At 42.9% G+C, this 23,593-nt stretch overlaps 1 protein-coding gene across 1 annotated transcript; it reads right to left on the reverse strand.

The window, feature by feature from the left end:
• Window positions 1-1,121: 1,121 nt before the first annotated feature.
• On the reverse strand, window positions 1,122-22,336 carry NAA30 (N-alpha-acetyltransferase 30, NatC catalytic subunit). Its single transcript, XM_042047450.1, has 5 exons — window positions 22,246-22,336; window positions 21,042-21,965; window positions 13,519-13,642; window positions 11,438-11,493; window positions 1,122-4,545 (listed from the first exon to the last, which is right to left on the reverse strand). Exons 2-5 carry the CDS (start codon window positions 21,960-21,962, stop codon window positions 4,408-4,410), a joined length of 1,239 nt encoding a protein of 412 aa, XP_041903384.1. The 5' UTR covers window positions 21,963-21,965; window positions 22,246-22,336; the 3' UTR covers window positions 1,122-4,407.
• Window positions 22,337-23,593: the final 1,257 nt, after the last annotated feature.

A 23,593-nucleotide genomic window follows, 5' to 3' on the forward strand; every position in this document is an offset into this window, starting at 1 on the left:
GTGGATGCAGAGCTGGAATTTAAATCTGTGTCTCCCATCTGGAGGTTACTCCAGCCACCTGCAAGGGCTGAACAGCTGGAAAATCATTCATTAGAAAAACAGAATCACAGAATGGTTGGGGTTGGAAGGCACCATCCCTTCCCAACCCCCTGCCATGGGCAGGGACACCTTCCACTATCCCAGCTTGCTCCAAGCCCCATCCAACCTGGCCTGGAACACTGCCAGGGATGGAGCAGCCACAGCTTCTCTGTGCCAGGGCCTGCCCACCCTCACAGGCAGGAATTTCTTCCTAATATCCAATCTAAATCCATCCTCTGTCAGTTTGAAGCCATTCCCCCTTGTTCTGTCACTCCATGCCCTTGTAAAAAAGTTCCTCTTTAGGTACTGGAAGCTGTAAGGAATCATAAAGGAAACTGGAAGGAGAAAAGCCTTGGAGCTCCTGGCAGATGAGCAGCAGTATCTGGCAGGTTGGTTACAGCCCTCAGTCACCTGCACACCCCTCAAACACCCAGCCACATGGGCACCATTGCTGGCAAATTCCCAGAGCTTCAGCAGCCTGGACATAATAGTAGAGGGAATAAAGCTCAAAGTCCGTGAAAAGTACTTTGGGAGAATTTTAGAAGTACATTTTTTCAAAGTACATACAGAACTCCTCTGTATGCTTTAAAAAGAGTTCTCAGCATTGCAAGGGCTGCAAGCAGTTCTCAACTCTTGCTTACTTGCAACCAAAATAACAAACCCCCTCCTTATCTCCCACGAAAATCCAGAGTGACTGTGTTAGTCATGACTTAACAGCCATAAAAAAATGACCCATTTCAGTTCAGCTATGACACAGATGTTCAGATAAATGATGTTCAAGATGCTCCTGACACAGGAAAGGAAATTTTAAAATCAAGTAACGATAGACAGTTTTCTCTAGTAAAAATTTCCCACCATTTCTCTGTCAATCCCAGAATGGTTTGGGTTGGAAGAGACCTTCAAGACCACCTCATTCCACTGCTGCCATGGGCAGGGACACCTTCCACTGGATCAGGCTGCTCCCATCCCCATCCAGCCTGGCTTTGAGCAAGTGTGTATTTGTATTTTGTAGACAAAACAAAACAATCATTAGAACATTCCCATTGAAAAGGAAATAGATAAACAACTTAACCATTTATTTGACTGCATTGTATTTAGACAACTTGTACATTTCGTAACCCCACTGTTTTTGTTCTCATCAAAAAGGATAAAGGGACAGAAGAATATAATCCACTCAAAACAGCAGTCCAGTATTTTGAGATACACTTGCTATTTTCATAGATGCCCACCTGATACCTGAACTCCAACATAGGTTGTAATGTTTATACAAGACCTGAAGTTTTGTCAACACAGCACTGAGTTGTAGCAATGTCTTGCAGTGCCCTGAAAAATAGTTTGTGACGTACTATGCAACACCAATTCGATGATGCCTTGAAGGTGATGAACCTGATCATTTCTTAAAAAAAACAACATAATGAATGCAAACATCCAGACTGACATGTCAGCCAGTAGCAACATTTGGGCAAATTTAAATATAAAAGCAATCACCTCCTTAGTTAGATTTGTCAATGCAAAAAGGTGAGGGGGAGAGGACTGTGTTTAGCAACAGACAGGAGAAATAACCAACGTTTCCTTGCTAGATTCTTTTTGAAAACCTATGCAAATTCAAGGCTTCCCACTTGATTTCCAAATCCCAAGCAGTACAGAGAACAAACCTGTTTGATACGACCCAACACATGCAGCTTCAGTGTCTCCTGCAGTGAACTCTGACACAGCAGCCATGGCAGAACCTTTTGGGCCATGAGCTCTTTGAAAAACAAAAAAAAGAGAGACCTGCACCTATTTTGCTCAGTATTTTCAACACGGGCATGGTAACAACCACTTCTTACAATAACCAACCAGAATTGTATTTGAAGTTTGCTCCAGAGGGATGTTTTTGGCAGTGAGGAGGGATTTCAGCTCACTTCCAAGTCGGCTTTTGAATCTGAAGACACCCATGGCTTAAACATTAACCAATAGAAAACTTGCCTGTCTGGCTCTGCAGATTGAAACCCCAGCAGACACACAAGGCAGCCCAGTTTGCAATTTGTCATTCAAGCCCAGCAGCTGCTTGCAAGGTCTGAAACCTCCCTGATCCAGCTCCAGGGCAGTCCCTACATCCTGGACCACAGCTGAGGGAAACCTGACTCAATGGACTGGCTACCAACATTTAAGTTTTAACACTGATCGAAACTGCTGAAAAGCCACCCAGAAAAACTGGCAACCCTGAGGGAGCGGGATAACAAGAGGTTTTATCGTGTCACAAGGCAGCAGTGGCTACACACAGGCTTTAGGCTGAGCTCCAGCATGTCCTGGCAGTAACAAACCCCATTTGGTAACAAACACCGCTTTGTCTTGGGCACCCTTTGAAGATGAGTTTTCTTTACTGAGGGGAACAGACCCCTCAAAAGCACAGGTGGTATCTACAAGCAGAAAACTCAGCAGGGCCAATTTCCATTAAAAATCTTTATTTTCAAATACAACTCATGATTTGTACATGGTAAGAAACATCCATCACCATGTGCGATTGGTCTGTGCAAAAGGCTTTGCTCAAATCCAGTTTTCCTGCACAGGGCTCTTTTCCAAATGATACTGGAGGTAGGGGTTTTGTTGGTTTTGTTTTTAGTGTACAGTAATTAGCAAAAACAAACAAAAAAACCCCCAAAAAAGCAACCCCACGACTCAAACCAAACCCTAAAAAGAGGAAAAAAAAAAACCCCCAAGTGTAGTAAGGCAAATCTGGAGAATTCGCTCGATTCCACAGGAGTGGATTCACTGAGAGTTCATCCTTGTGATCCCTGTATGGACCATTCACATCGGAGTTGGACTTGATCCTGGTGGATCAACTTCCAGCTCTGAATATTCTGAGATCTCTGATTACAGAGGTGCTTCCACAAGTCAACTAATACCTTTATTTTTGTCTTTCAAAATGAAAAAAAACCCAAAAAACAAAAACCAACCCAACTGATTCATAGACCTGGGCTATGGAATCACACAGAACAGGAAAGCCTCGACACTGCCATTACTGAAAAAATTGATGGGTATTGGTAAAACCTATGTAAGCCCAAGCAAAGAAAGGGAAAAAAAAAAAAAGAGAGAAAAACAGAGCAAGAGTGAATGCAAGAAAGAGACAGAATTCCTTCCCCGCTGCTTTGATTTTAGAGGGGAAAAAAATCCCCCAATAATTTAGCTCATGTAAGTTGAGAAAATGAGAGCAGCTAAAAATGAATATGATACACCTTGAAATTTATTTCCAAGACCAAGAACCAAAGATTGAAGCATTTTAGAACACTGAAGCAAAGCAATCTGAATCTGAAAAAAAAAAAAATTGTTCCAACTATCTTAAAATAGCTGTTTCTCAGAGCTTCTAGCAATAATTTTGATTAAATAAAAATCATACCAATTTACATTAATTTTCTATATCTTCTTTTAAAAGAAGTCCCTCACTCTTTTAATGAAAAAAGTGCATTCAAACCCAGCAGAGATTCACTGGTGCCACCAGGTTCTTTTAGCAGCTACTCAAGGTTTTCAATTTAGCTTACACTTCTTGCTATAAGAAGGGCCTTCCAAACCCTTGTTTGGGAGAAGTATCCGAATTATAAAAATCTGAAATAATTTATTATCAAATCCAGAATTTAAATAAAAGCAGATTTTTTTTTTCTTGCAAAGACAATTGAAGAAAGTAAAAGAATAAAAGCATGCACTTCAAACTTAGAGGTGAAGACAAATATACTTATCTATACAGGCACTGGCAGACGCAATTTAATGGTTACTTGTTGTAACACACACCCCACCCTACAATACATTTTTTCATTCACTAATCACTGAGGTACCAATATTTAAGAATGGAAAAATTCAATATTGAAAAATAAAACCTAAAATTGAAGCCTTTTTTCTTTTTCTTCTTCTTCCCCAGAAAACTATGGCAATTTTTGTATGAAATGTTAGTATACTTACAGAATTTTACAATCTACATTGGCTTTATTTTGAATTTTTGGGAACCAAAAGCGGCGTTCCCATCCAGGTTTCTCTGATAAAACGTTCACTGTGTGGATGTCCTAAAGAGTCAGCAGACTTGCAAATGAATGAACATATCTTGGCTATCACCTGGCACATCTGGCTGGTACCAAAAGGACTCGGAGTCTGAGACAATCGGCTTTAATTCGGAACAAATGCGCCATGCCAAAGTGCAACGAATGTGTGCGACACTCAATGGGACACTGACAGGTTTAAGAGCTGCATGGAAAGTACTAAAGTCCACCTTGCAAAGCAATTTGGGACAAATTGCATTGCATGCAAAGGACAACTCTGCGCTGCTGGGACGTCGCTTGCTCGCTGGGATGGGGTCTCCTAACGCAGCCATAGTTTCAGACGCAGTGCATCCACTCCATTTAAATAGTATCTGAACAGCCTCTTGTCTCGCACAAAACCAAGGTTTTCATAAAGTTTCAAAGCAGACTTATTTGTGATTTCTGTTTCCAATACAACCTTTAAGGGAGAAGAGAAATAAAAACAAAGAAAAAAAGCGTGTCGCGTTAGTCAGCAGCTGCAAATACATGATTGCTGAACCAATTCCAAAGGTTTTATTTAAAGGTGCATTTGTTAGCAATGAATGGAATTCATTTCTTCTTCTCTTTACTTAATTAAGCAATATTTCCACATTAAGCATCCGTTCCCACATTAGAAAAAAATATAATACAGCAATTCATCCACAACTGTAATTGTAAACAACATACAAAGTCTTTAGTTCTTGGCTGTAAACAGTGTTTCAGTTCACTACGTCATAACAGGGTAAAAAACACAGCAACAAATAAATCCCAAACAGCCTCTGTCTCCCAACATTCGCCCCCCAAAACCCAAGCTACCAAACAGGTGAGGGTCCAAAACATACTTTGAATTAGTAACTGAACTTCTGCATGTAACAAGAACTCGGCACACAAGGATTTACTTCATGATTTAATATCTTTGACCCCTGACTCGTTTGAGTTAGACGTAGATAAAAGCTTCAGGTTGACACCAGCTGTCAGACCCAACATTTGCAATCATTACTTGTGCTCAACACAAGTATCACAGAGTGGTCTGGGCTGGAAGGCACCTTCTTCAAGACCATCCAGTTCCAACCCCCTGCCATGGGCAGGGACACCTTCCACTAGACCTGGTTGCTCCAAGCCTGATCCAGCCTGGGTACCAACAAATAACCCAAATCACAGTGAACACCAGAAGAATAAGCAGATTTTTCCATCTTTTTTTCCCCTGTGTTTTTCCCCCTGGAAAGACCTGTCAGAAATAACTCAGACCAAACTCAAGTCCAAGAGAAGTCCAAATTAAGACTCAAAATTGTCTCAGAATTCTCAGTCACAGGCAAAAAACTACACTGGCCTTAATAAGACATTAATTACTAAACTTCAGAATTTTTCAGAATAGTTTCTCTCTCTCTTTTCTCCACATGCACTGAACAGAGCTCTGCCATAACTGGCAAGCCCCACACCCACTCCACATAATAAAAACTAGTTCTGCCTCTTTACTGGTGTTCAATTCAATTATTTCAGGATTTTGCTGTTAGGAATAGATCATGGTTGCACAAGAACACAGGCTGAACTAACAAGCTGACTGGGCTCCATACACCCCCTGACAGTGAACATCCACATATTAAACAGGAGCTGATGGTCACTGTAGAAAGACCACAGAATGAAAATACAGGACCAAAATTTAGCCTGGGTTTGTAGAGCAGTTTAAGTCCATCTACTTTGTGGTCTCTGTGGCCTCACTGCCTTCAGGCACACATTCCCATTCCTCCTGGCCTCTCCTGCCAGCTCTTGAGGGTGGTTCCTGAGCTACTTCCAAAGCCACCTGGCAGAAAACCTTTCCTTTTTCTCTCCATGGGGTTTGTTTTCTGCAGTCTGAGGAGTGGCTAAGCCAGTGTGAAAGGGGGAGGCAGCCAGTGGTTACAGCAGACTATATATAGAGTCAAATATATTCATTAAATGGATTTTTTTGGATTTTATTGGAGGTGACCACTCTAATCACTGGCTGCCACATTCCAATGCACAATTCCACCTGTGCTTCTCAGTGTAAGGATGCTGAAAGAACAATAAACCTGGGGATAACAATCCAACGAACAATGTAAGGCTTGGAAGTAGTTCATTACAAAAAGGAACTAAGAGTCACACATTGAAGTATTAATCATCAGAGTTCTTGAATTACAGCAGGGCAGTGCTGTAGCTGCACACTTACGACAACCTAATTCAATTCTTAGTCTTGTGGCAAGAATGAGAGATTGAATTTCTGTAGTTGGCATCTCCCAGAACATTACTAGCAACTCCTGTGAGCTGACGGAGTGCTCCTAACATCCTTCATCCATTAAAATGGATAACTATTCATCTGTAACATATTATGGAAGCACAATCATTTTGCTGGAGAGGGCTATTTCCTACACATTGTACAACTCCTTAATTCCAATTTAAACAAAACATTGAAGCCAGAGAAGGAATCTGACCTGTGTAAATCCACCGTGCAGAGGATTATTTATTTGAACTCTCAGCTACAAAGGGCATTCACTCTCTCAAATGTTCAGTAACCTGGCAGAGTGATGTAACAACTCTATTCAACTGCAAGCTCCAACACCTTGCAATGCTAAAACACTTCCAGCACGGCAGGTGACTGAGCTGAAGGGAGTGGTTAAATGTTGAAATACAGGTTTGTTGGAATCTCACTACCTGAGTGAATGCTCATCTTGAAAGCAAATGCAAGAGATTTGCTCTGCTATTTCTAAGAAGTCTCAGCACAATGAAAAGTAATTCCCTGATCTCAACATACTGCAGCTGAAGTCATGTTTCTGTTCTCTGAAAAGGAAATACAGGCATATTTTATTCAGATTTCATTAGCTTCCTTTGGTGAAGAATGCACCTCTTCCTGAGTGAGATTTTCAATTAAGCTCCAAACCTTACATTGTTACATGTATTTCTGCTCTTGTGGGTCGATTTTGTTGTACACATATGCCTGTTAAATCCTCTGATAACAGAGTAACCCCCCCCCCCCCCCGCCAAGGGCAGCAAAGCTCTGATTGGATTTAACAGTGTTTTCTGCTCAAGTTGCAACTTTCTGAAGGTTGTGACTTTCTCTTAAATTTCATAAACCTAACATTTTAGCTCAACTCTAATTTTAACTAGGTTTAGAAGCAAGAAAATTTCTATATTAAGGATGAAGTGCAATGTTCCTTGTTGCTACATTTTCATACCTCGAATTTATTCCTGAACTGAAGCCAACAGGAGTGGTCAAGCTTTCTCTCTGCTTCAGTTCAAACTGAAGGAACTCAAGTTTAAAAACCAAGTTATAGAATGGATACAGCCAAATCAAATGAAGAAAGTCCTCTCAGCACTCACAGAGGAGGTTGCTATTCTTACTTTTAAGTTTGGCATTCAAGTTATGAGGGCTTATCCAGTGTCCTTAATCAATTTAACTGCCTTAACTTTTAAAGAGAGGCAGTACCCAAAATACAACACTTCACCCTTCATATGATTTGTAGATTAAGGGAAAGCTAAAATATCAGTAATTTTATGATTTCAAATAGGATTCCATAAAAATACACATTTCATTTTTACTAGTGTGGTACTGAATTAAAATGACAGACCTACTAGTGTGGTCAAAAAACCCACTCTCAATCACCCTGAAGTTTCAATGGGAATTCCCATGAGAATTTGTGGTTCCCTTTTATTTTCTACGTTTATGCTTTAAAAAGGTTTTTGAAGTCCCACTTACTGGAGCCTTATTTTGATTAGTTACCACTTGCATGGTACATTATTTCAGTAATATGAAGTGAATGGATTGTATGCAGATTCCTCAGTCATTTGTTACAGATGAAAAACCTGCATATGAACAACTTCTCCTTTCTAACTGTAATTAAGGGATGTAACAGTTCCACAGGATGGGTCTTCAGCTGTAGAGTTTTGGGAAATAGCTTGTCAGTAAAAACAGTACAAAAAGCAGCCAGACACCCACCTTGCTGCAGTTAGCACACGCTTTTCTTTTCTAAACTGGAAGAAAAATATTTCCAAAACTTTGGAGTTGGAAGTAAAACTATTCACCTTCACCTGATTTATTTCCATAGTTCTCCTTTTCTATGCAACCAGCCCACAGTTATCCTAAATCACTGTGATCTACCAGAAACTCAGCCCACTACAGTTCACTACCCCAAATATTCAAATTCATTAACATCAAATACTAGAGAAAGTCACAAAGGTAAAAAAAAAGTAAAAATCAGAGATCCCTAAGTTTTGTAATGTTATATGCAGACACTCCAGCTGGAAGCTGCTGTCAAGTACTTTCTTCAGGCCTGAAGGTTATTTCTGGTTCAAGCACCCACCCCCAACACCAGATCACTTCCCTGGTTTCTATTCTAATGTAGGCCATGGCCAGCTCCATGGGCAGCTCCTCCCCTCTACAGAGATTCCATTCCAGGCAATTCACCTCCTCACTCCACAGCTTCCCCAGAGAAACCACCCCTGTGGAAGATACTGCATCCAGCAGAAGCTGCCTCTTAGGCAATGTGCTGACCATTGTAAATCACTCATTCCATAGGCCTGGCTTAGTTTATTCACACTAAAACAGCTTACAGGGGAAAAAAAATGTCCTTAAACGCCAGAACATTGCAGCATGCTTTGAAATGCCACCTATCAGTAGTGATTTGTCAAGATTTTAATCTGTGGTGTTGTATAAATCCTTTGTTTTTCAGGACTCAATGCTGGTAACTTCAGAAGTCCAACCTATGATACTTCCAAAAGCAACACACTGAGTGAGGCATTTATCAGATTATATGCCACAAATTATTAAAATAAAGTCTATTTACTGCATCTATTCCATAATTAGATTGAAGGGAAGAGTTTCCAAGCAGCCTTTGGAAATTTTTCACGACACCCACAGCTGCATATTCACATTTTTAATCCTATTCCAAGCAAGTTTCAGAAAATAGCATTTTGTTTTTAATTGCACTCCATCTTATCTCAAAAAGCAGTATCTTTTCATTTTCCTCATGATTCTGACTATACTACAAGATGTAGAAAAATACCTTAAGAGCAGCAGGGATGGTTAAACTATTTATACATCTCACACAGACAAACTGTTGTGATGCACTACTTCATATTTGATGAGCTTTAAGCATCAATTAATCAGAAACTGATCTCCTGACAACTGTTGAGAAAACTGGTGAGAGCAAGAATCAGGCAGAGCTTTTCATGTGTGCCTAGTTAGATTTTTCATATTCTGGTCTGACTGAAAACTCAGCACTCCACCACAGAGTACAAGTAACCAACATCCTTATTTTGCACCATTTTGGGTATGTGGAAGAAGCCTATGCTTGGTGGCAAAGAAAAAAAAAAAACCATGAAAACACTGTCTGTTTGGCTGTGGATAACCTATATGTGGAAAGAACAACATAAATAAAAATAAGTGTGGGTGTGCCTCTGCTGATGGTGCAGAAAAATCAATAAAATACTCTGCTTGTATTCCATGCTCCCTAAAGGGCTCCCAGTTCAAAATCTAGTGCCAGCACAAGACTCAGCTGGTGCAAAAGCCCCCAAAAAACAGAGGATGAGTTTGGAATCATCATCCACAAACATCACTCCCAAAACCATGGCTGTCTCCATCCAGCACACCATTCAAGGAGTCTGAATTGTAGTGCCTTTGAACAAGGAGACAGAATCTGAGAAATGCCCTCTGCCCCTGATCCAAAGCATTTATACAGCACCAGAGATGCAAATCTGTGACTAAGACTTAATGAGGCCTCAGTGCAGACCTGCAATCCTTATCACATTTATTTCATGTTTATGAGAATAAAAAACAGCAAGAAGGGCTCTTGGACTAGTATGACATGGTAAAAGAAAAAGACAGACACAGAAGAGGTCACTGTTAGAGATCACCTGTTAGTCCAACCTAGAAATGAATTTACATGAGAAATAGCACACAGACATTCAGAAATTATACAGTAATTACTGCAACTCATAGCCTGAGTAGAAACAGCCAGTTCTACTCCTGACTCTCTAATAACAGTGGGCAATTCACTCCCCTTCTCTGCATCTCACTTCTGCAGCTGTGGTGTGAACAGTGTGACCCTGATCCTCAGGTATTTTGTAATTTTTTTTTAATCTTGAATAGTCTAGAAATGGGAAGTCAATGCAAGACCACAGTGGAAAACAATGGGGAAAACAAACCAACCAACCTCTTTTTGCTTAGTTCAGTGTAGGCAAGCAGTAAAAGAGATTACAGGAAAGCATTTTAGAAACCATGATAGAAGCAAGAAGCCAAAATAAAGAACTTGAAAGAATTACAGACTGCACTGTACTGCTCAAGTACAACATAAATTAGAAGGTGGGGTGAGGGGGCAGAAGACACCAGTAAGCAGAGGCATGAAGGGATCTGAGGGGAAGAATAAATCTCTCAATGAATGAAGCCAGAACACAGGCAGGGGATGCTGCAAGAGGCGAAACACAACAAGTGGAAAAATAAACAGGAGTATGTGCCAGAAGTCCTGTGACACCAATTGTAGCTTTGCATAAGAAACTTCCCCACGGGGCAGTGGGACAATTGAGGGAGCACTTGAAGAGAGATAACAGAGATCAAAGGCTCATTAACTATGACACAATGAAGTGACAGTGCTCACCTATCAGGAACAACTGCATTGTGCCAAGGAGCTGGAAGTTAAAGGGACAGATAACCTGGTTGAGGAGGATGGATGGATGCAGGAGGAGTTCTTCAGAAGTTAAACAAGGCACATAACAATAGAGTTGCGCTATATATATATTTATATTATGAAAAAAAAAACCCCACCCAAAACAGGAACTGTAATCTGGTAAAAGAGTAGCAACTTTTAGGGCAGGGAAGTTTGCCAGTGATTCAGTGACTCTCCTTCCACGTCTGTGTCATCATGCTACCCCACTGCAGCTCTGTTCTGGGTAGTGTCAGAACAGCCTGATGAGTGGCTGTGATAAATCCACACTCTGCAGCAGCACAGCACACACTGTTCTCGTGGCTTTGTGTACTCTGAAGGTATGGCAGGGCTACACAGGACATGCTCATCCCACTGCTCAGCTGCACCTCAAACTGGGGCCCTTGCATGAAAATGGGCCTGAGTGAAGGCTGAGGCAGTTTCACAAGGTAAAACAGCTGAATTTCAGCACTTAGGGCAAATTTACAAAGTCCATCTCCTATTTGTGCCAGACTTTTTTTTGAGGTTGTTTTCCCCTTTTTTATAAAAGAGCTTCTTACCAACTTATTTCCCACCTAAAAGAAGTCCTGTAGAAGAAAAACCTGTGAAAGGAATCCACATACAAGAGAGTGCAAACGTCATTTCATTTACATTATGAAAGTTTTGATTATAAAATCTTACCTCATCACAATCTCCTTCAACCATAGCATAAATAGCTTTCTTAACCAAGTTTGTACCTGAAACACAAATTTCAGTAAGTGTCAGAGTTGCAGTAAAAAAAAAACAAACAAAAAAAAAAAAAACAGTTTATATATGACTAATGTGTGCTACCTACATGACATAAGATCTGGGGAAAGCAGGGAGGAAAGAAAAACAAGGAGTTGCAGTCAAGCTGCAGTCTCAGGTTTGAACACTAAAATAATCTGTGAAGTTATCCAGAGACTCAGCTCAAGTGCAAGATTCTTGTAACACAAAGATATTAGAAACAGGCTGCTATGCTTAACAGAGTGTTATATATAGCCTTCCAAGATGTGATTCATTCCTTTTTGTTGCATTTAAAGTCAAAATCTGCTGGCATGTACTTGAAGGACATTCATCTTCCAAGGGAATTTCCTCTTACTAAAACAAATACTTCTATTAGTAACAGAACTTACGAAACCACTGTTCTTATGGCTCATTCCCATTTGGGTTTGCTAGTATCTAATAATATCCTTGAAGCCCATCCCTTCCCCTCAGTCAAGCATTAGTTTAATTTTTTAATCATTATTTTTCATCTATTTCACAACAGTTCTACAAATGTAATATCCCTACCTGCCTGTAGAATTGGGGTGAAATTGAAAGTTGATTTCAAAGTTATTAGTGGAAAAAACTGCTGTTCAGTGAAATTGCATAAATCTTACTTCCATAAGAAGGCTACGGAAAAGGAAAAAAACCCCAAGGAATCTACAGAATGTTTTAAAATCTTCTCAAAACTTTAATCAGTTAAGATTTTTCATTGAATGTTATGATAAAACTTCTACATTTAAAGCAGATCTTCAGATTAACAGCACACTTTGAGAAACAGCAAGGTGGCAAATGTAGGAAAAACTCAACATATATAATGCTAGACTAAGCAAGGCTTTAAAGACAAATTCTATGTATGTAATTCTAATTTAACAAACTGACTAAAGTGAGGGAAAAGTCTTGCAGAGACCTTCATAATAACAGCATTAGTTCTTATTTACTTATGAATCCAAGCACCTGCAATTAAATTATGGCAGACTCCTTCATGACTCAGCTAAAAGGAAAGGAGACAGTGATTTCTCAGTATCCTTCTCCCTCTGCTCCACTACAGAAACCAACAATGGCTTTTGAATTGCACTGGGAAAAGAAAAAATCTGCACGTGCTTGAACAGTTGTGGTAATGTGTTTTTTTGGAGGGTTTTTTTGGGAAGAGAGCAAACACAATGATACATTCTGCAATGGATCACTGTATTTTTCAATTGCAATAATTTTCTGTCTTTAATCACAGAAGTATGAGCCGTTCAGTGTGGATGAGTGGTGAAGCACAGTTCTAAGCTTTGGAGCTGACATCTACGTTTAGTTAAAAATACCTTACAAAATGTAATTTCACAATAATCAGCACAAAAAAATTAAGTTCCATAAGAACAGATATTTAATTAAGCCAACTTGGCTAACTCGTGTTAGAATGAAAATCCCTTCACCAGGGCAAAACTGATTAACCAGGAAGGGCAAACTCCCTGCCAAGAGTGATTTCTTTACCTTGTGACTTCCCAACAAAACAGATTTCCATTTCAATCCTTCAAATAACAGTACACAGCTATTTTTCTTCCCTGATTAATACAATAATGAGCTCCATACATTCTCCCTGATGGGTAATATATGCATAATTTATAGGGGCAAGTCAGGAAATAAGTTCACTGTAAAAAAGGAGCCTGAACACATGGAAATAAAGTGATGAGGGCACACACAAAACCACGAAGCAGTTCCCACTGCTTTATTTGGCAGTGGTATAGGCAGAAGTAAGGGGCTTCTGCCTGCCTTTCTTTTTAGCCTTATCAGATCCCAGGTGTGAACCTCACAGGGCATTTCAGGTTATTTTAACAAAATCAGAAAAGCCACTGGGGAGCTCGTGCGGTTGAGTAAGGCGGGGATGACACACAAAGCATCCTGAAGTTCAGTTCAGCTTAAATCTTTATGACAGCTACAGTTATCCCAGCTAGAGGATTTAGGGAAGAAAGAACAAAAAAGGCTATTCTTACCAATTCCTTTTCTTCTGTATTTGGAATCCACTGCTAACATGGCTATATAACCTCTGCGGAACATCTTTTTGTGCATATCCAGCTTGCAGACGATGGCACCTACACACTCCTCACCTACCATGGCCTTAAAGACAAACATACACGTATGGAATTCTCAGTTTGGCATCCACAGTGCTACCAAAAGCAGTAAACCAGTTCATTTCTTAAGTGAAACAGCCACGCAAAATATGTTTGTACAATGCTATGAAAAGGTAATGACATAAATTTTAAAAGCGTCTCCAAAAGTATTACTACGATTAAAAGACTTATTGCTTTATTGCATCCCAATTAAATTCCAAGTCAATTAATGACCAATGAATTATTCCTGGAGAGAACCACATTATCATTTCACAAAGTCTACAGGCAAGACCACGTGTGATTAAGGGGAAATAAATAAAATAAAGTAAAAGACCAGGTTAAGGCATAAATTACCCTTTCATATGAGCTTCTGCAGAGAAAAAAAAATCCATTTGTGTTTTATAGTGATCTGAATTTTCCTGTACAAGGGCTGTGGTAGATAACATGCTTAATTTTTGTCTGGTTTTAATGTCAAGGCCACAAAGGATCAGAGAAAAGCATTGCTGCATTTAATCTTTAGACACTGTCGTTTTCAGTCATATGACACCCGGAGAACAAACAAAAAAGCACAGTTAATTTCACACATTTTAACTATTGGGAGATTTCGTTTGTTAAGAGCTATGCACTGGCAGTTAATCCCAGTGGCATTGTCACAGTAACCGTGGTCAAGGAGACGCAGGCATTCTGAAATATTAACAAGAAAAACCCCAAAAAGGAAAGGACCCAACTCCTCCCCAAACACTCATCAAACCACCTGCACACCCACTGTGTTCACCAAAATTTTACCATGAAACATATAAGAGAAAGGGAAACTCATGTTAACTGAAGGATTAGGCAGCATAAGGGATTAATGACATTATAACCTGCAGCAGTAAAACTGAGTAATGCTGCAGAGTGGGACAGCATCCAAAGGGAAAACAAATTCCTGTGCACTCAGGAAAGATGGGCAGAGATAAAAAGAAACTCATAATTCTACATATGGGCATGTGAGTGGATCCACAGCCTTTGACAGACCTGCAGGGGGACCAGCCTCGGGCTCAAGTGCAGCAGCTAAACCAGGACTACAGCACATGATTGGCACCAGCATGTGCTGGCACAAGAGCTGCTGGATAATTCAAATTTACAACTCTAAGACATGTCAAATGAAGAGGACCTGCTAGAGCCAGTACTGCCAGGCCTCAGAGCAGCCCACCTGTAAACCCAGAGCTCACTTCTCCAAAGTCTGTGCTATAAACTCAACCACCTGAACCTCTGTGCACAGCTTGTAGGCTGAAACCCCATGGATGGAAGAGTCCTTCTTGCAGGTCATGCTGCAGGCACAGTCTCTTCACCCCAGAAAGAACAAAGTCTTTGAGCATCTCCACCTGGATGGTGAGTTATTAACCAAGCCAGCTGTCAACCAGGAGCTTCAGCAAAGGTGAAATGAAGCAGCCAAAAAAAGGACCAGCTGCAGTTCCATGATCCTAACTCCATTTCTAATATAGCTGAAGCAAATATAACTATTGCTAAGTTTTTATTTGGCAGGAAAACACATTTCAGCAGTATCCAAGAACAACCCTGAACAATCTAACGAGTGGTTTTTAAAACAACAAACAAGAACTGTAGCATGATCTACTCTGGACTGAAATACAGAGCCTCTAAGCAGTCTTTCATTTGTTCCAAAACACAGTTTATTCCACAGAAAAGAGGAGCTGTGCCTATACTCAAACGGTGTATGCAAAGTTTCAGCTCAAGGCAAGTTCTGTATCTCGGCTCAGACCTGAGAAAAGCGGGGAGTTAAATAAAGAGTATCATCAGACAGACTGCTCAGAACATTGCTATAATTATGCAGAGTACCTAGATGTAATCTTATACCTCACTAAAAAAAAAAAAAAAAGCACACCACCACAAAATAACATGTTATAGTTGTGCTTTGCCCTGGAGTGAACACGTGCAAACTGTTGATCCTAACAGTTATGTGGAGAATTTTTACGATGTATATATTTTTTTACACACTTCAGGAGTAGTGACAATCTAGACACTACATATCTGAGCTCTTTCTTTTTCAGGGCACATTTCAGAAAAGTTATATTCATGAATCATATATTTAAAATGCTAAATGAATAGCAAAGAATTTTGTTTCAGTGATCAAAGAAGCAAATACCCACTGGTTTTACCACTGTTGCCAGAGAGCTGAATAAAGAATGATTCTGTTACCAGTTCTCTAAAACACTTAAATCTATTTCTGTGTCTTTAGGCAGGTAAGTTTGGCAGTGAATGTACAGCTGTTCCACTCACAGAGGGAGTGCTGCATTTCCACCTCAATTAGAGGGGGTTTTGTTGCCTTTCCTCTTCTTTCTCCTTCTTTTCAACCTTATCTAAAGCTGGAAAATGAACCTAAACCGCGATGTGAAACTTTGCAATTTAATTTCCTGCAGAAGGTTAAACTGTGCAAATAAAAAAAATCCAGACTGAAATAGGGAGAGTTGTGAGGAGGGAGGAAAAGTAGCTCCCACACAACACCATTTAGGAAAAGATAATCATGGACCAAATTTTCTTTTCAGGTATACGAGAGTACTTCTAAACATGCAATTTTCTACAAACACAATTCAGCCTAAGTCACTATTATATATTATAAACCCCACAGAGTACTATAAGATTTACTCCAATACTAGGTTATTAGTAGCAGGATTAACATACATGAATCTAAATCCAATATTTGCATCAACTTCATTCCTATGAATAAGTTTAAATGTTTAAAACAAACCAGATTTTAATATACTGGAAGAGCTAGTAGAGAAATGTCTGTAAATCAGCAAGAACATTATTTTTCACAGAATTAATCAATTTGTATTAATTTCATTATCAAAGATGGCATTGTGTCTGTCAGCCACAGTCTGAGTATGCAGTTAATATCCAGATCCTGTGACTTTTGTTTAAAGGAGATTAAAACAGCCAACTAGCCCCAAAAGGGAAATATTTTGCAATTCAAACGCAGCAGAACCTGCACTGCATTTTCCTTTCACACCTGCACCAAAGTCCATCCCAAAGTATCCCAGCCACAGCTCTGTATGAACTGGCTCACATTTAGGGATCATGTTACCGAATGCCATTAGAGGATACATTTAGGCTAATGGTTTTAACCTCCCGTCCGGTGCTTCAGCCACAGCTCTTCCCGATACCTGACAAATCATCACATCCCCGTTTCCACTCTACGAACCTGGCACCAGCAATTCCCTCCTGTGCAAGGAACACCCTCTGCCGCTGCTGGAATAACTGCCCTGGCTGTTGTCACCGGCTCAGGTGCTGCAGGGACTTCAGCTTTCACAGAGCCACCAACAGTGAGAGACTCTCTGAAACTGTGATCACTCCTAAAAACAAACTGGAATACAGAGTTTGCAAATTCTCCTGCAAAACTTCTTCCTACGTCTGCCATGAAGCCAGGAAGACTTCTCAGACAACCTCCTAACTTTTCTGGTTCTTCCTTTACGCCCCAAGTATTCCACAACTGAAAAACAGGGATGATGTCTTACAAGTCTTAATTTCAACACACCGAGACTCTTGAATAAAATCCAATTTAAAAAAAAAATGCAAAGCATTAGTATAAAACAAGACTTAACTGCAGTCATTTAGCATTTACAACACATTTAAAACCACTTACATGGAATTAATAGGTTATTTTTAAACTTGTGAAAGTTTAAATTATAAATGCTGCTATAGCTAGTGGCAAAGTTAAGAACCCAATAAAAGCACAGATTTTCCAGATTTTTCTTAAAAGGCAGCTGAGTGGTACAGTGAATTACAGGAGAGGTTACAACACTCAGCCAGAACTCTGCTTTTATTACGTTCTGTCTTATCCAAACTCTGGCACAGTGCAAGGTTTCCTAAGCTCATCTCTCCCACGCTAAAGGATTTTGAAAACAAGTTTCTGAAATATTTAATTTATCAGTCTGAAATGCAAGTTCTAGAACTTTAACACTGCTAATACTGGAAGCTACAAAACCACTTTAAAAGAAAGCTACAACTTCAAAAATGCATTTACAATCAATCCATCTGGGAACAAAGATGTAGCAGTGCTTAAAAATACTTCACATGAAACACAAGATGCCCCTTGCCCCTGTCATTTTTTGGCAGAGGAGTGGTTATCATTTGAGGAGAAACTGGGCTGACAGAGCTTCTGAGAAGAAGTAAAACCCAGGCATTTACTGGGCACTCACACCTAATACACAGTGCAAACCTGCTCTTCCAAAGACAGGCAAAGCATGAGTTTAAGCAGAGAGCTGGAGTTTCATAGAATCACAGAATCCCAGAACGGTTTGGGTTGGAAGAGACCTTAAAGATCATCTAGTTCCACCCCCCTGCCATGGACAGGGACACCTTCCACTGGAAGTTTATGGAGAAAAAGGTTATTAGCTGGTTATTACCACAGCCCAGATACTGCTGTAGTGTAACACCTCAGCACTGAGCAGTACTCCCAACTTGCCACCCCTAAAGTCAGGGAAAGACTTATGTGGATAAATTTGACATTGAAATTAACTGGGCTTTAAGATTTCCAGTATCTCCAGGTCCTTTTAAAGTGGAATATTAACTTCTTGGGTGTACAGCTAGGAAGTGGTTGGAGCCTGAAAAACACTAGTGACCAGTCAGGGTTGGTCCTCTGCCTTCCCTCCAGCTGTGCTCTCCCACCTCTTCTCTTGCACCAGTGCCTGTGACATCCTACAGGAATATATGTGGAGCTCTAAACCAACAGAGCATCACCCTGAAACATCTAGATATACACACATTTACAGGTATATGCTGGTCAGAGGGGTGTCTTGGCTCCCAGAATCAGAAAAACACAGGGCTGGCACAAGGCAGGAAGAGGGAGTTGGAAGAGAAAGGAAAAGCAAGTGGCAGCCTGGGCTGCACCAGCCCTTAGAACAACTGGGCAACTTGTGAAGGCCAAGCCAAAACTCAGCAGGTTTCAAACCCATGCAATAAAGTTAATAATGTTCCCAGAAATTAGCTGTGCACTGTCAGAATAGGAAAATGATGTTTTACATGGTTCACTGAATAAAATATCAGAAAAAGGCAAATGCTGATTATTTAGGGAAAATACACATCCCATCCTAAATTTCAGTGGTGTCAGTCCTCTCCTCTCCCTGCGAGAGGAAAGGAAAGGTGCCCAAGACAGCACAGGGAGGACAGGTGAATATGCTCTGGAAGATTTTTTAAATGGTGATGGTGAAATCCAGTAAAGGAATTGACTGAACCCTTACAGATCTTTTTGCAAATACAATCAAATCATAGGCTAACCCCTCTTCCCAAGACAATCAAAACACAGCCAAAACCTGAAACCAGAAGGGCGTGGGGCCACAAGGCTTTAAGGACAAATGATTGTGTGAGATCAGGCACTAAGCTTCATGTTCACCATCCTGACACTTCTTGCTAATTGAAATATGCAGTCCCTGACTGAAGATAAATATTTAAAAGTGATTTATTAGAGAGAAGTAGTTCAGGAATCCATTAACTGCAAGAACAAATTATATTTTATAGAACAGAAAATCTTCAAGGCAACCTCTAAGAAACAAACCTTAAAAATAATAAAACCAGTCACAAAAACCCCAACCCTCCCCCCTCCATGAATTTGACGCAGCATGCTGCAAGACCTTCAAATTATTAAGCAGATAACAATTTGCTGTCTTTAGACATTCACAGCCATATATTATTCTGTACAGTTTTATGTACTTTACATTGTCCCACCTTCCCAAAAAAACGAAGGCAAATACATTGAGTTCAAGAAAAGTTTTGTTGATTCTTCAAGGCTATCAAAAAATGAAGCTGTCATTACAAAATAAGCTTTCTCTTCCTTGAGTGATATCTTACACTTTGAATGCACTTATTAGAAATCATTTGTTTTAGTTCTCTGTCAAACAACTTGTCACTGCTCTTCTCACAACAAAATTCTCCAGTTATTCCCTGACAAAAAAAAAAAAAACAACAATCCCATAACGACTGAAAGTCTAAACAAATGCATTGTGATCTAAGAGTATCCAACATTGCCTTGGCATTACCAGGGATACACCTGATGCTCAAAGTATGGACTTTTGTAGTTCTTGAGCACTTTATTCTCAGTATGAGTTAAATCATTCACAGGCAGAGCTCAGTGTGCTCTGATCAGCATCCTTGTAATGGCAAACATGACTTTGCAACCAACAATGCTCTCCAATATTTTTTGTATTCTGTTTTGTTCCAGAAGGTCAGCTTTTTGCTTTGCTCAACTTCCTGTAATCCTACTGTATTCCCTTTGCAGGGTGTTAAGAGGCACAGTTGTGAAAATCCTTCTATAAACTATATCAATCCTACTATAAATTATACCAGATCCTAAAACAGGAACATTCAGGAAGTTTAAGGCCAGACGGACTCCATTAGCCTCACCTCTTGTACTCCTATTCTATCAAAATTTCAGAGATACCCCTGAACTGAAGGGTGGCTTGGCTCTGGCTAAATCAGACCTTTCAGAGAGGTGTCCGGCCTTAATTAAAACACCAAGAGAGAAGAATTCATCATTTTCTTAAGCAAGGAAGTGCCACACACTCCCCTAAACGTTCTGTTTTGCAGCTGTAAGGGTTCCTATGAGTAAACCAAACACAGCTAAGCCCTTGCTATGCACACACACTCCTCAGACCAACTTCTGCTCAGTTTCATTTACCTGTGGATGAATTATCATCCTAAAAGCATGCAACTGAGACACAAGAAGTGCTAAACATTTAGGTAGGCGGGGGGCAGCTAAACCAGCCTTTCAATAGTGCAGTAGGAAGAATACAAAACTAAATGCGTTGTTAGTGCAGGGAGCCAATGTGAGCAGCATGAGAATTCCTGCATGCTGCGAGCACTCTCACACCTGTAAAAGCAACACAGTTGGACTTGTCTTTCTCAAAGCAAGCTCACAGATCAAAAAGTCTACTAAACCTTTCACAGTACCTCTCCACCTATCACTTAACATTTATGTGCCAGCCCTGCTTCAGTCAGTTTTAAAACCATTGTGCAAGAATTACCAAGCAGTTACAAGGCATTAGTGAACTAAGCGCTTTCTTTTTTAAATCCAAACCGAGGAACTGAGACAGAATCATAAAATGAGGCTACCAAAGGTCACAAAAGTCAATGTCAAAACCAAGATTAGAAGCCCTGAATTCCTGGATCCTAGCCCTGTACTCAAACCCTTTCCCCACCACTTAAAATATGTGTTAACAAATGCAGGAACTTCGGGCACATGCTTTACTTATACATGCACAGGTCACAAGGGGACAGGTATTTCCAAAAAAGCTTGGCCTTATCCACAAAGAGATTACTAAAAGTATTTCCACAAACGTCAACCCTTCCATCCTCTCCTCCCCTGCCCCAAACCACTCCCAACTCCTGCCCTCCCTGCTCCCTCCGGCACTTACCAAAAAGCAAAGCTGTGGCCAGTTGTGGATAAAATACCTATATGTGTAAATGGAGTAGGGTTCAGACAGATCTTTGGTGATCAGTCTCATGATATCGGGCATCTGCAGCTCTGACTCATACTGGACGTATCGTATCGTTAGGTCCTCCTCGGGCTGACAGTCCGTTCCCGAGCCTTTCAAACTGCAGGCTGCTGCTAAGGACCCGGAGAGTAGCTGCAGGGACTCCTCCTCCTCCTCCCCTCCTTCATCCCCCTCCTCCTGCTCTTCCTCCTCCAAGCCAGTCTCTCCTGCCAGCCCATTGCGGGCTGCAGTCTTAGCAGCAGCAGTCGTGGTTGTGGCAGCAGGCTGGCTCCTGTCCCCTTTAGCTGGGGGAGAAGGAGGAGGAGAGGGTGCAGTCCTTCCCTGGGGAGGGAGGTGGTTGGCGTGGGGGGACGAGCAGGGCGCTGCGGTGGGGGGCGACGACTGCTGCTGTCCGGAGCCCATTGTTTTGCTGGCTCGCTTGTTCTCCAGCCCCTCGGGGGCCGCCCCTGCCTCCGAGCCGAGGATCTTGCCCTTGAGGGAGGCCCGCAGGTGCCGCAGCTCGGGGCTGATGAGGCCGTTGAGCTGGTGGTTGTGGTGCGGGGGGTGGTGGTGGCGATGGTGGTGGCGGTGCTGCGAGCCCCCCTTGCCGCCGTCGCTGCCTCCTCCTCCTCCTCGCTGCTGCTGCTGCTCCCGTCCGCCCGCGGGTCCCTCCTCTTCCTCCTCCTCTTCGGCCTCCTCGTCCTGGGCGCCGGTGCAGGCGGCGGCGGCGGCGGCATAGGAGGTGGCAGAGGAGGAGGAGGAGGAAGCAGCCCCCCCTCCTCCTCCTCCTCCGGGGAAGGGGGAGAGCGTGTCCCCCTGCGGGGACAGGACGCTGCTAGGCCCCGGCGGTACCTCGGCCATATCCTACGGGAGAGACCGACACAAACTCACCGGGGAGGAGGAGGAGGGCGCCAAACCGAACAGGGGCGACGGGAAGGTGGAGGGGAGGCGCGGCGGCCTCACGGGCCGCGCTCGGCGGGGAGCGGGGGGGGGGGGGGGCGCGAACAAAGGCACGCACGGTGCCCGGGCCGCGCCTCGCCGCCCCGCCGCCCCCTCTGGCGGCTGCCCCGCTGCCCCCGCGGGCGCGGGCGGGGCCGTTCCCGGAGCGCTCGGGGCCCGGGGTCCCCCCGCTGCCGCCACTCACCGCCGCGTCTGGGCAGCTCCCGCTCCGCCGCCGCCAAGCGCGGCCGCCGCGGCCGTAAAACCCGCGGCCAGTTCCTGTCGGCCCTTACGACACTTCCTCCCTTGGCGGCGCCGCCTGGCGACGGCGGGGCGGGGCGGGGCCAGCGCCCTCAGACGCGTCCCGGCGCCGGGAGCGCGGCCCTCGGGGGGGACGGGACCCGGGATCAGGGACAGGGGCACGGAGTCACAGAACCAGCTGGGTTGGAAAAGACCTCCGAGATCGTCGAGTCCAGCCCATGACTGAACACATCCAGTCTTTCATAAACTCAGAATATCCTGAGCTGGCAGGACCCGCAGCGATCATGGAGTCCAACTCCTGGCCCCACACAGGACACCCCGACAATCCCACCCTGTGCCTGGGAGCGCTGTCCAAGCTCTCTGAATTCTGTCAAGCCTGGGGCTGGGCCCATTCCCTGGGGAGCCTGTTCAGTGCCCCAGCACCCTCTGGGGGAAGAACCTTTTCCTGATACCCGACCTAAACCTCCCCTGACACAGCTTCCTGCTGTTCCCTCGGGTGCTGTCACTGAGAGCGAGCAGATCAGGCCCTGCCCCTGCACTGCCTCTCCTGAGGAAGCTTTGGCTGCCCTGAGGTCTGACCTCTCCTCCAGGCTGAACAGACCAGGAGTCCTCAGCTGCTCCTCGTGGGGCCCCTCCAGACCCTTCCCCATCCCTGTGGCCTCCTCCGGATGCTCTGGAATAGCTTAGTGTCTTTTTCCTTCAACACCTCCAGGGACAGTGACCCCACCATCCCCCTGGGCATCCCATTCCAATGTCTAATCACCCTTTCTGTGAAGTAACTCTTCCTAATATCCAACCTAACCTCCCCGGTACATCTTAGGATCCTGTCTTCTGCTGTCCCTTGTTCCCTGGGAGCAGAGCCCGACCCTCTTCCCCAGCTGCCCCTTCCTGTCAGGGAGTTGTGCAGAGCCAGAGGGTCCCCCCTGAGCCTCCTTTTCCCCAGGCTGAGCCCCCTCAGCTGCTCCTCATCAAACTTGTGCTCCAGGCCCTTTCCCAGCTCCCTTCCCTTCCTTGGAATCACTCCAGTCCCTCAGTTAAGTCCTTCCTGAACTGAGGGACCCAGAACTGGACCCAGGGCTGGCGATGAGGCCTCAGCAGTGCCCAGCACAGGGGCAGTGCCCAGCACAAGGGACAGTCACTGTCTGCTCTGGGTTTTGTTTGATCAGCACAAGCCAGAGCCTGACCGGGCCCAGGCGCTGCCCACAAGGACGTTTCCAGCTGTGTTTAGTCTGGGGACAGGCGCCAGAGGTGTTTTGGTGACATTCTGTTGCAGATCAGAGCACAGGAGTTGT

Source organism: Corvus kubaryi, unplaced genomic scaffold, assembly GCF_017639235.1.
Source record: "Corvus kubaryi isolate FWS band 111438036 unplaced genomic scaffold, C.kubaryi_AGA036_p1.0 66, whole genome shotgun sequence".
In the NCBI taxonomy this organism is placed as follows: Eukaryota; Metazoa; Chordata; class Aves; order Passeriformes; family Corvidae; genus Corvus; species Corvus kubaryi.

Excerpts from the sequence above, each read along its gene's own strand:
- NAA30 (XM_042047450.1), bottom strand. The coding sequence starts at position 21,962 with ATGGCCGAGGTACCGCCGGGGCCTAGCAGCGTCCTGTCCCCGCAGGGG. Across the intron at positions 13,643-21,041 it reads GGCCACAGCTTTGCTTTTTG|GCCATGGTAGGTGAGGAGTG; the intron begins GTAAGTGCCGGA and ends TTTGTCTTTAAG. Across the intron at positions 4,546-11,437 it reads TTGAAGGAGATTGTGATGAG|GTTGTATTGGAAACAGAAAT; the intron begins GTAAGATTTTAT and ends TCTCCCTTAAAG.